Genomic DNA, 11,842 nt, shown 5'->3' on the forward strand with positions numbered 1-11,842 from the left:
TAGTAGGAGACGAGGCATAGTCACCCGCTTTTCGGCCAGTTTTCATCAGTAGGTTACCTGTTCAACCTACTTGTGTTTTCTTGCTTCCGCTTGTGTTTAGTAGCTCTGAATACTTTAGAATTTTGTATATTATGTGATATTCAGAAGCGTTAAATTAAGAGTGTAATATGAAATTTTCGAGTTAGGGTTGTCCATCTGCAAGGGAGATTTTCTTAATCTTTTCAGTAAATTTTCCTTGGAGGTGGTCCCCGCACGACTTACTCTGGGTTTCAGGGTGAAATTCGGGGTGGGTCGTGTCAAGGAGTCTGCCAAAGATGAGATGGAGATGTACGAGGAGTTGGAAAAGCTAGAAATTGGTAAGTTACTTGTGTTTTTTTCCTGATTTGCTGCATTAATATTTGCAAGTGTTGCATATAATTTTAAGGGTATGTTGGGTTACATGTTTCTTTTGTTTGTTTTGCTGTTTTGCACTACTTGGGACAATGGTGATAGGTGGAGGGGATGTGAGTGATGAAGAAAATTGAAGGCTGCTGGGACTTTTGGAGATTGTGACTTTTGAATATTGAAGGCTGGAACTTTAAAATGAAGATTGATTTGGTCATTGGAACAAAGAAGTGACAGAACTGCCATTTTCTTTTTCTTTCTTCATTTGGATGATTTGGCCTGTAATCTAATTATCTAAGTACTTATTTGATACTATTAGAATGTTGAATTAGTTGAATTTTTAGTTTTTATTTCAGGTTGAATATTGAATGTTGCAGTTTGAATGAGATTTAAGTATTTAACTATATGTAAGTTGAGTGAATATTTTTATTTCAGTTTGAACGAGGAGGTTTAACTATGTAATGCGGTTTGAAACAAACCGCACCAAGCTGCACCGAAAATGCAGTTCAACTGAAAATGTAGTTTGCATTATTTAAAAGTTGCAGTCTGCAAAATTAGAACATCGAAAATGCAGTCTGCACTGCGGTTTCGGCCTTAAACGGCACCACACCGCACCGCGCCCACTCCTATTCATTCGATCTTCTGATACGACGATTTAAGGCTTTAGACATTAGTGGTACAAATACACCTCGGTGCATAGAATCTGCTCCACTATTCTATTCAAAGTGGTGATTAAAATTCAAAATTTATAGGAAGCTGTTGCCCGATTTGATTTCCCTCGATCAGAGATGAATTGTGTCAAAAATAACAATACTAAACCAAATTTGAATTTGACCAAAGAATTTGACATTGCCCATTATAGATGCTCTTACATTTCAAAACAAGGTTTAATAATATTTGATTGTCCAAAACAAGGTTCTAAGTGCATGTTTGGTACACAAGAGTATTGTGTACCTCCTTATTGCCTAATAGTGTCATGTATTCACGAGAGTAGGCTTAAGATGTACTAATTTTGTGCAATGTTTGGTGTGGTAAAGGACTAAACCTCTTGTACAAGATCACACAGCAAACTACACCATCGTTTTCTAATTCATTGTTCCCGCAATTCCAACGCCACCACATCTTCTTAACAAGAGATCAAGACCAAGACCACAACTTGCAGCTAGCAACAATAATGAATTGTGATTCAGACAAACCTCCTTATCCATGAAAAAAGAGAAAAAGGTTTGCAGAAGATGAAAAGTAGAAGGTTTGAGTTCAGACAAATCTCCTTCTTCATGAAAAATCTCCTTATGCATATGCAATTCTGAATTGTGCAAACTCCTAATTTCTTTCAAAGTCTTGCTCGTTCATCAATTGCATGCAATACCCATACCTAGATCAATCAAATTCAGCAAATTCTCGCTTGAACATCAATTGCAGAAAATACCCGGACCCAGATCAATCAAAATCTAGGGAATTCTTGTGAACCCGATTCAAACATTCCTTGAGTTTGAGAGGTGCTTTAATCTCCCATATTAATTTCATCTAATACCCAGAGAATAGAAATCCAGATAGACTTAATATGAGGGATCTAGATGAAGAAGGATGAGGAATATGTGAGAAAGAAGATATTGATAGCGGAAGAAGAATGATGAACAGCGAGCCTTAGACGGTGCTATCTAAGGTATGCCTTTTGGAGACCCTTGTTGACGTAGTCTAAGGAGGAAGCGAGTGTTATGTTGTACCATTTATTCTACTACCGGGTTGCACCAAACATATCTCAAACCAATTAATAATTCTTAGGAGTAAATACTTGTGACACCCTGTAGTTTACACCTAAAATCAGTTTTGTCCCTCACTTTTTTTTAAAACTGGTATACCCTTATACTTTGAATTCTCGACTGATTTGCCCTTGTCGTCAATTGAACCCCTTTTGTAGCTGACGTGGCTAACATATTGACACATGTATGAGACCAAGGTATTGAGATGACAATTTTACCCACAGAGCAATTCCAAACCCATTTTGAATCATCGACTTCTAAATCAGTCCACCAAAACAAAACCTCAGATCGAAACTTAGCCACTAAACCCAGTTTCCTAACCTCAGTTCTGCAAGTAGAAGAGATCAGATCCAATTCTCCAATGGCCCATCCTCCTCCGGCTTCAGCTCCTCCATCGTCTCCGGCCTCTCCGGCCTTTCACTCTCTCTCCCACTTCTTCTCCCTCATCTCCCCACTTCCCCACCGCCAAACAAAATGGAGGAGAAGAAGACCCCCTATCTCTTCTTTTTCACTCTCCTCCTCTCCCTCTCCTCCGCCGCCCTTGACCACCACACCCTCCTCCTCTCCCCCTTCCCCTCCGCCCCCTTTCTCTCCCAACCCGAATCTTTTTCAGAAACATCCGAACCCGACTCCGACCCATCTTCCTCTCCATCCCTCTCCACCACCTCGACGCCCTCTCCTCCAACCAAACCCCCTCCCAACTCTTCCACCTCCACCTCCACCTCCGCCTCGCAAACCGACCCGGTTTTCAACCCGAGAAAATCCTTCTCCTTCCCTCTCCCTCCCTTGCTCCTCCCCTCTCTACCGCCACCTCGACTCCCTCAGCTGCAGCTCAAAGTCCAAAACCTGCCTCTACCAAGTCTCCTACGGTGACGGCTCCTTCACCTTCAGCGACTTCTCCACCGAAACCCTCACCTTCCGCCGCTCCAAAGTCCCCAAAGTCGCCCTCGGCTGCGGCCACGACAACGAAGGCCTCTTCGTCGGCGCTGCCGGTGAGGCTTGCCGAAGGACCTGCAAAGCTGGAGAGCATCGAGCTTGTCTCACAAAGCTGGTTAGTTCTTGGTTTTAAAAGTCACTATAGTCAGGGGTATATTGGACATATTATGTCGATGTTACAGGTTTCTAGATGAGTTGGAATCGCAGGACCGGTCATCTCAGCAACTTAACAGTCTTCTTTAACGGTCAATTGACGACAATGGCAAATCAGTCGAGAATTCAAAGTATAGGGGTGTACCCGTTTAAAAAAAAAATATGAGGGACAAAACTGATTTTAGGTATAAACTACAGGGTGTCACAAGCATTTACTCCTAATTCTTACATAACACAATACTAGTTAGTACCGTGAAATAAACATGCACTGCACTTCTAATCGAGATACGATTGCCCCCGGATTAACTAGGCAATAGGCACACAAAGGTTTTCTCGAACACAAATTTCACTTTTACCTATTCAACGGATATAAAGAGGGTAAGCAGGGGTTAAATATTGAGATATTACTGCAAATAAGCTAAAGCTTGAGGTCATCAGCAGTAATATTAACAGAATCAAACTGCCATCAACACGACGTCGCACTGAATAGCATACAATAGGGCGGTGCCAGGCAAAACCTTCGATAAAACACACACATATCAGACGCAACCCCCTCAAACGCATAGCTTTTCTTCACAATTTCGATCATCCACAACAGGTCTGGATTCTAGTTTACCCTTTACTCTTGTTTAGAATATATGCTTTTCAATCATGTTTTTGTTCTTTTACAGAGAATTAAATTAGGGGCTTATCGAATTATATATATATTGATATCGATTATGTGAAACAGTGAAGAATTGGCAAAAGTTCGTTTCTTTGGCCTTGAAAAGTTGAATATACGATTAAACTCGTCTTTTGTCCAATTTGCTTCAGTTTCTCAGAAATCAAACCAACCCATTAAGATTTTACTGGGTTTATTAATTGAATTTTGATTCATATTTTACTGTTGAATTGTATGAATACCCAGAAAGAAGAATTAGAGACTGTTGAAATTGCGTAGTTGGTTAAGACCATTGTTGCTGATATGCAAAATGTTAATGTAGGAATTGTTTCAGTGTTAAAATGGAGATTAATCACGTACATGCTAAGATTTTTGTGGGTTTTCAGGGATAACATCCAATGGTGGGGAGACACCGTGTTCTGCGTGAACCCATGATTGACCGGCGTGGCTACCCTCTTGATGGACCGTATGGTCGAGGCCCTCCTATGCCTCGGCAGGTGCCACATCCTGCAATGTTGGAGGAAGAACTTGAAATGCAGCATGCTGAAATCCGGAGGCTCTTAGCTGATAATCGGAGGCTGGTTGAGGACAGGATGGCATTGCAGCATGATCTTGGTGCTGCGAAGGAAGAAATTCATCGCATGAATGTTGCCTTTTCTGCTATTCGCGCTGAAGAAGAACTGCAATCCAGGGAGCTCTTTGAGAAGGCGAGAAGATTGGAAGCTGATCTTCGGGCAACCGAGCCATTGAAAAACGAGGCTAAGCAACTGCGTGGTGAAGTTCAGAAGCTGAATGGCATCAGGAAGGAACTTTCCACACAAGTTCAGACTCTCACACAGGACCTGTCAAAGTTGCAATCTGATAATCAACAGATTCCTTTGCTAAAATCTGAGATTGATGGTCTGCGCCAGGAGCTTATGCATGCTAGGTATGCACCTGCACATCTCTGATTTTTCTTTGTTTTTTTGTCTTGAAGCCACCTTTTGTCCCATATATATAATAGAAAAAAGTTTTGTATTGTAGAAACACAGTTGATTATGAAAAGAAGGCAAATATTGAGCTTATGAAACAGAGACAAGCGATGGAGAATAACCTAGTTTCTATGGCACGTGAGGTTGAGAAACTTCGTGCAGAACTTGCTAGAATCGATGGTAGACCGTGGGGTGCAGGTAGTTTATTTCAACAAAACTAGTTTGCAGGTGTACAAAGAACACATGAGCAGACTTAGTGGTGAAATATTTATTGTTTGCTTTCCTATAAATATAAATATAGGAGTATGAAATTCACATCCTAACTTGCAATCCACACTCCTTTTTCCTTTTTGGTTGAACTTCTTACAGAAAGACAAATTTTTTGTTACTAAAAATGGAAAGATGGGGGGTGGATTGTAAATTGGGGAATTTTTATTCTACTCCCCTAAACATGATCTACAATATTTTGTACTTATAAACTTCTAATTTTGGAATACTTTTCTTAAACAAATATTAATTCTTTAGCCTATGTCTTCTTGTTTACAAGATAATGAGAATGATCTTAACTACCATTTTAGGAGTGGGGGTTGAAACATTAGATATGGGGAAATAAAGTGTCGTGTTTACCTTATTTGGGGTTATATTGTTACATTTTCGTCAAAATCTATTCATATATCACTGTTTCTTTTTATTTGTTTTTAGGTGGACAATATGGGATGAGTTTCAGCAGCCCAGATGGGGGCTTTCCTGCTCCATATGGAGATGGATATGGGATGCACATGGTATTATTCTTGTATAATTGAACTTTTTGTTTGGAGTTTTGTAATTACTAAATTTCTGTGTTAGCTTAACTTTCCTCGATAATGCTGTTATCTCACCTTTTCCTTTTCGTAAAATGGTTACTTTGGTTTACTTGTGAGGGTGTTTCTATTTTCATTAGATTTTCCTTTTCTCTGAAATGAATTTTATTGTTTTTCTTTTTAGGGTATGCCTAATAATGGATCGATGTATGGGGCAGGCCCAGCTTCGTGGGGAGGTTCGGAAAAGCCTCGCATGGCTCGTCGTTGAAATGTGGAAGACTTTGTTTCAATGACACAGTTACATGTCACTTTTGGTTGCTCGTCATCAGGAGATTAACGGCCAGGAATTTATGGGTTCATCTACGAGTACACTCCCGATCAGTAGCCCTTTGTTTATCTTTAGTCATCATAAACTGATTTATATAGGTAAAATGACTTTGCTTGATTGCTAGAAATAATATATCCCATATCTCCTGCATCAAGTATATACTAGTTTGGAATTTTCTGTCCTTACATTTGCACCAGTTATGTCTTACATAGGTTGTGACCACATTACTTACTATGTTGAGAGTTGTTTTGTTTTTGTAACCATCTCTTGGGTTCTTGATTTTAGTTAATCCGTTTTTTTTCCTTGTGGCTAAAAGTAAACAGTTTTAGGATTATGTGGTAAATTTGATTTATGGCATTTTGTCCACAATTTTTCCTCGTGAGATACTTACAAATATATATATATATGCTAAGTTGTGCGGAAGAGCTCTGTTATGCCTTAGAACATAAGCAATTTGATGACGCTGGATTGTAACCATTTTATGGTTCTAAAGTGATCTGCATTGTTGTGGCTGCTGTAATTTCCGGAATTTAAATTATGTTACTGTTTCGTGGCTTATGAACAATTTTTTTTTAACACTATATCAACATCTGGCATTTAGTATTGAGCATGTGGATTCTTTGTTATGGAAATTCCTACATTGCTGGTTTCAGTTGCTGGATATAGTTGGAGATTAAGAGTGTTAAGGCTAGGCTGTTCATTTCACAGTATAGGATTTTGTGTTAGGATGATCAGCTGAAATATATTTGGTGAGTTGAGAACTGACTTCCATCTTTTGGATAGTAGCTTATGTGTATTTTTTTACGGAAGTTTGAGGAATAGGTCAAGCTTTTGATCAGTTTAAAAAACTGCATAAATGAACGCGTTTTTATAGGTAGGAGTCGTGATAATCTCTTAGCTGGGTAGCTAGGAAGAGGTTGAGCTTTAGAAGTAAGTTTCAGGTTTTTATAAAGGTAGGTGTTTTTCTAGACCAGGTAAGATTTGCAGCTGGAATTAGGTTTACATTTCTGGAAAATTCTTAGTACTCATTGCTTTTAGATGGCATTAGAAGAACGGATTGTAGAGCTGTCAGCTGAGGCCTTGATTTCATTGACAAGTAAAGCTTGTATCTGTTGCCTTGGCAAGAATTAAAGTTTCCTTGGGACCATGTTATAATGTTCTTATTATGGAGAGATACTGGCGGGTGGTTGGTATGATTTATGTTTTCTGGCTTTTTTCTCGAAGATGTTCAGAAGTTGCTGTGTCTTGATGTACTTTGAACCACACTGCTCCTTATGCTTTATATGGGCAAGTGAGGTTTCTGCATCTGTTAGCTAACACTATGATAGTGGTTGAATGGGGTGATCGGGAATTGCTATAGTTGGTGGAACTTTTCCCAAATGCAAGGCGTTGAAGCTCTACTTCCTCATTTCAGCTTGTTTCTTTGGAATCAAGTTGAAGTGGTGTTGGTGTTTTTTTCCCCCTATATGATTTTTGGTTGGGTTTCGCTGGTGAGGAACTATGGTGTCAGGAGGTAAAATAGATCGTATTTAAAGAAGAGGAGATGGAAATTCATGGATTAGGAATAACCTTGTATCTTTTATAGTAGAATGAGGGGATTCATCAGTAATGCCATCTCACTACTTTCATGTCCGCTGGTGTAATTCTTGGTCCTCATTGTGAGCTGCAAGTTTGCTGTTTCTATCATCAAGATATCTTCAGCCATCCAGATAACATTATATGGTTCTCCTTTTGTTGAAATGACGCTGGAATATCTGAAGAAAGGATTGTGGCAAGAGGCCAGCTACTGGGTTGATGTTATAGGCAAGTATCCTGTCTCCTATTTTATGGGTTTCCCTATTTTCTCTAACTAGACATGGTGACCTATTTTCTGCGCTTGCATGTTGCCTCCTTGCTTTGCTTTTGTTTACATGAATTGTTTTTTACATCTGGATTCTTAAATACTCAAACTAGTGTACTCTATCAACCATTAGTAAATCATTAATCTGATTACAACACTGAGCTTACTCCGTTATATCCCTTCTTCTAGGTTTACAGGGTTTTAGTTTGGGATTATACATGTAGAAAAAACTCTCTAGTTGATTGGTCTGTAAAAAAAAAAAAACCTTAGCACCATGTTCAATTTTCTACAGTTTGGTTTACTGAAGAAAGTTGTGTCAGAAAAGCAACTGGAACATCTAGAGGCTAGGGTGAGATGAGATCTGATTTCTTGAAAGGATTTGTTACCGGATAGAGATGCTTATGCAGATAAGTAAAGGTGAGTGTAGTCAAAAGGGCCATGGCAGTATTTCCTTGGGGCAATTCGAGCAGCCTTTGTGCCAGCCTCTAAAACTTATAATTTGCCTGTCAGTGGGACAGAGGACCTGCTTCTTTGGATGATGTATGGTCTGCTTTAGTATTTTGTTACTTTGTCTTCTTTTGGTCAGGCTATGGGATATATAAGACCAAATACACACCTATATATAACAAAATATGAGTATGATAAGAAGAAATGTTTGAATGAGAAAACCTTACAACAGTTGGATCATGAAGGATATATAGAGTACTTTCTGAATAGATTGACAGACCTGTTTCGTTAGTTTTGCTGATTGTTCAGTGAAGGTTAAGTGGTTTAACTTGAAAAACATTTGGATCTGAAACTGGTAGCTGATCTTGTGGGAATTATCAGTGGGGCTAGGTTTGCTTTTCTACCATAAACTACATACAAGGTTTGAAATGAATTCCCTGTGCAAATGGAATGTGACTGGTTTTATTTAGAGCATTGGAATAGAAGTTTCAGTAACTGTTTCAAGAAAATAAGAAGTCTCAGTGCACAGGGAAGAGGAGCTGAGACATGCTTGACATCTTTCATTGAACTTAGTAGAACTCACCATCACTTAGTAGTTAATGGATCTCTGAGTGGCCTTGTTGTGGTCTACTGTGTTTTTTCGATCCAATAGAACGTTGACTATGAGTCTGTCTTTTATCAATTGTAAGGGGGCTAGTTGGCTGCTACCTATTGTGTTTCAATAGACTGTAGCTATGTTGTCGAATATGAATTAGGATCAGTTTATGGTTCAGGCTTATCCAGCTATATTGAAGTTGCTGATTTGTTGTTTGTTTCTTTGCCTGCTCTCACACTATCATGGAGGACAGTGCTAGATGACCTCATTTCATGTAACTACATCTAAATTACATGAGGTGGCAGTCGAACATTATTCTGATATGATTTATGATTAGTTTGTAGTTCTGCATGTACATCAAACTTATATTGAAGTTGCTAATTTCTTGTTTTATAACTGCTAATCTTTCAAGCACTATTTTTAGCAACATGATGGGACAGTTGATGCGGCAGATTTGTTATTGCAGGCAATATCTAATGCTTAACTGCCACATCATGTGGTTTGATAACTTTGATTATCTTCATTTGATGGCGTCTGCCTTATTGCATTACTTGCAAATAGTATATTTGTCTGTCAACAGTTACCTGATAGTATATTTGTCTGTTAAATGTTACCTGAATTTTCGTATATTTTGCTGCAGATGGAAGACCTGTTGTGGATACTGAAAGGAATACATATGCCTGATTCGTCTTGTTATCCCAGACAAGAAGAAAATTTAACTTATACAAGACGTTCATATTGGAAGCGGTGATTGTGGCAGAGTTCATGAAAGATATTAAGTCATTGGACTTTGGACGTGAAATTAGCTAAATGAATCGAGACTTCTAGACCTCACTTTTAGCATGCCTCAAGGATGCACCCTGCAGATTGACATTTTTATGGCTAGTGTTTGTTGCCATTTCCTATTTTGCTATACAAAAAGAAAAAATATGATATTATGAGTTGTTTTTCACGTATCTACTGATCATGTATAATTCTGGAGTAGTCTCCTTTGACAAATGTTGAGGGACCTTGCTGTTTAAGTCTCGAGTTAGTTTGTGATTCAATTGGTCGTTAGTTGCAAGGTTGGAAGGAACATCTTCTCAGGTTTCCTAAATCTCTCTGCAACAAAATCTCCTCGGATTTGGCTAAATTTTGCTCAGGACATACTTCTGGGAATGGAATACATCGGAAGAGTTGAGATGCTCTTATATTACCCTAGAGCTCTGGTGGAATGGGGTTTCGGAATCATGGAGATTTTAATCAAGCTTTGCTTGCTAAACAAGGTTGGTGATTCCTCATTAATCCCTCTTCTTTTTGGGTTTGTCTGCTCAAAGCTCGATATTTCCCCACATCTTTCTTGGAATCTTGAATTGGCTCTTATCCATCATGGTTATGGTCTAGCCTCATTCACAGTCGGAAGTTGTTACAGACTCAGCTTCTCAGGCCTCGCCCCTCATTCCTTTGGCCTTTCGGACCTGTCTCTGCGGGTATCTGACCCTATTGATTGGTCTGTTCTGTCTTGAAATTTGACAAGCGTTTAATTTGTTTCATTAACTGCTGCTGAGATTACTGTAATCCTTGTTAATTCAACTATGGCAGACAAGATTGTTTGGCCTTTGAACTGGTCCGGACAGTACTCTGTGAGTTCAGGTTACTCAGGTGGCACATCATCCTTCTTCCACTTGCTTCACATACCTAGCAATCACATTTGGTCGAAGCTTTTGTCTTTGAAGACACTTCCAAAATCAAGAATTTTCTTTGGAGGGTTTTTTCCAACGCTTTTATCTACCAGAGCTAATCTATTTGTGAGGAAGCTTGTTTCGACTCCTTTGTGTTCTATCTGGTTCAGCTTTCCCTGAACCAATAGAATAGGACATATTTCTTTTTCGCCGCACTTGGGTGCGTTTAGTATGGTTTGCTCATCTGATTTGGCTATCTTCCTAACCTTCAGCGGACTATTGTACTTTGGATGTCCGGCTTCAACGCTTAAGTTTCCCTTCCTCTACTCCAAGCAAGTTTCGACATCAGCTTCTTACACATTAGTTTTGTGTTATGGCACCTCTGGAAACACAGCTGTCATTGTCTTCTATACTAACCCCCTTAGATGGAGGGTGACAATTAACATATTAGGCAAAGAGATCGTTTGCTTGTATAGTTTGTTAATATTTGGATATGAATCCTGAAGTTTGTTTTTGGGTTTGTGAAGAGAGTACTAACAAACTATACGAGGAAAATTTATTTGTATCAAAATATTCAATACCAATAGTAAGAGAACACTAGTTTTGAAACTTTCTTCTATCATGGAATTGGTACTTGGTAGTAGAGTGACTACAGTCCAGGAATTATGGTGTAGATTTCCTGCTACATAAACATGACTTCTAGATCTCACTTTTCACAGGTTAAACAATCTAGTACTCATTGATGCACATTGTCATTTTAGTGACCGTATATGTTGCCCTGTTCTTTAACGTTTCAGTAAAAAGTGGAATTTCTCCAATTGCAGCTTGTATGGATTTCACCTTCTTTTTCACTTGTTGAATAGGAGATTGCATAGTCCTTTGTTTTTTTTTTTTTTCTTTGGTGCATCTTACTTTAACAATTAACTTTGAATAAGTTCCTTCTATTGAAATCGATGATGTGCAGAAACAGAAGGGAGTCCACTTCCTAAGTTCCTATAATGAGTTGAGGCTGGTCATAAGTTGCTCAATCTCAAATGTCTGCCAGTTTTTCTGAGGAATCAAGGCACTACAAATCATAAAACAGCACAGTTAGGTTGCAAGATACTACCATAGCCATAGTTTAATTTGACAATATTTACAGTCGTCAACTTCAGTGTTTAAGATAAACCTTGGGAAGACTGGTGATGTCCCTGGCATGCATACATGCACTTACAGTGTTCACTTGCCAGTCAACATTATATGAGCTCATTTGAAACGACTCAAACCAGTGCAAATGCAATGTACAACAGCCTTTTAAGTTTTA

The 11,842-nt window shown here is 38.9% G+C and overlaps 1 protein-coding gene and 1 non-coding gene across 2 annotated transcripts; both read left to right on the top strand.

Moving 5' to 3' along the window:
• The first annotated feature begins 3,718 nt into the window (after positions 1 to 3,718).
• Positions 3,719 to 6,227, top strand: LOC101298013. The gene is made up of 5 exons (XM_004297556.1): positions 3,719 to 3,834; positions 4,284 to 4,825; positions 4,921 to 5,066; positions 5,571 to 5,650; positions 5,853 to 6,227. The coding sequence occupies exons 2-5, from the start codon at positions 4,296 to 4,298 to the stop codon at positions 5,934 to 5,936; spliced, it is 840 nt and encodes a 279-aa protein (XP_004297604.1). The 5' UTR covers positions 3,719 to 3,834; positions 4,284 to 4,295; the 3' UTR covers positions 5,937 to 6,227.
• Positions 6,228 to 7,617: 1,390 nt separating this feature from the next.
• LOC101298308 lies at positions 7,618 to 11,145 on the top strand. Its single transcript, XR_184540.1, has 2 exons — positions 7,618 to 7,799; positions 9,519 to 11,145. It is a non-coding gene; the product is annotated as an uncharacterized LOC101298308 (transcript).
• Positions 11,146 to 11,842: the final 697 nt, after the last annotated feature.

Source organism: Fragaria vesca, linkage group LG4 (assembly GCF_000184155.1).
Source record: "Fragaria vesca subsp. vesca linkage group LG4, FraVesHawaii_1.0, whole genome shotgun sequence".
Classification (NCBI taxonomy): domain Eukaryota; kingdom Viridiplantae; phylum Streptophyta; class Magnoliopsida; order Rosales; family Rosaceae; genus Fragaria; species Fragaria vesca.

Coding starts and splice junctions, on each gene's coding strand:
- LOC101298013 (XM_004297556.1), top strand. CDS start 4,296: ATGGTGGGGAGACACCGTGTTCTGCGTGAACCCATGATTGACCGGCGT. Junction 4,826..4,920: donor CAGGAGCTTATGCATGCTAG/GTATGCACCTGC, acceptor TTTGTATTGTAG/AAACACAGTTGATTATGAAA. Junction 5,651..5,852: donor ATGGATATGGGATGCACATG/GTATTATTCTTG, acceptor TTTTCTTTTTAG/GGTATGCCTAATAATGGATC.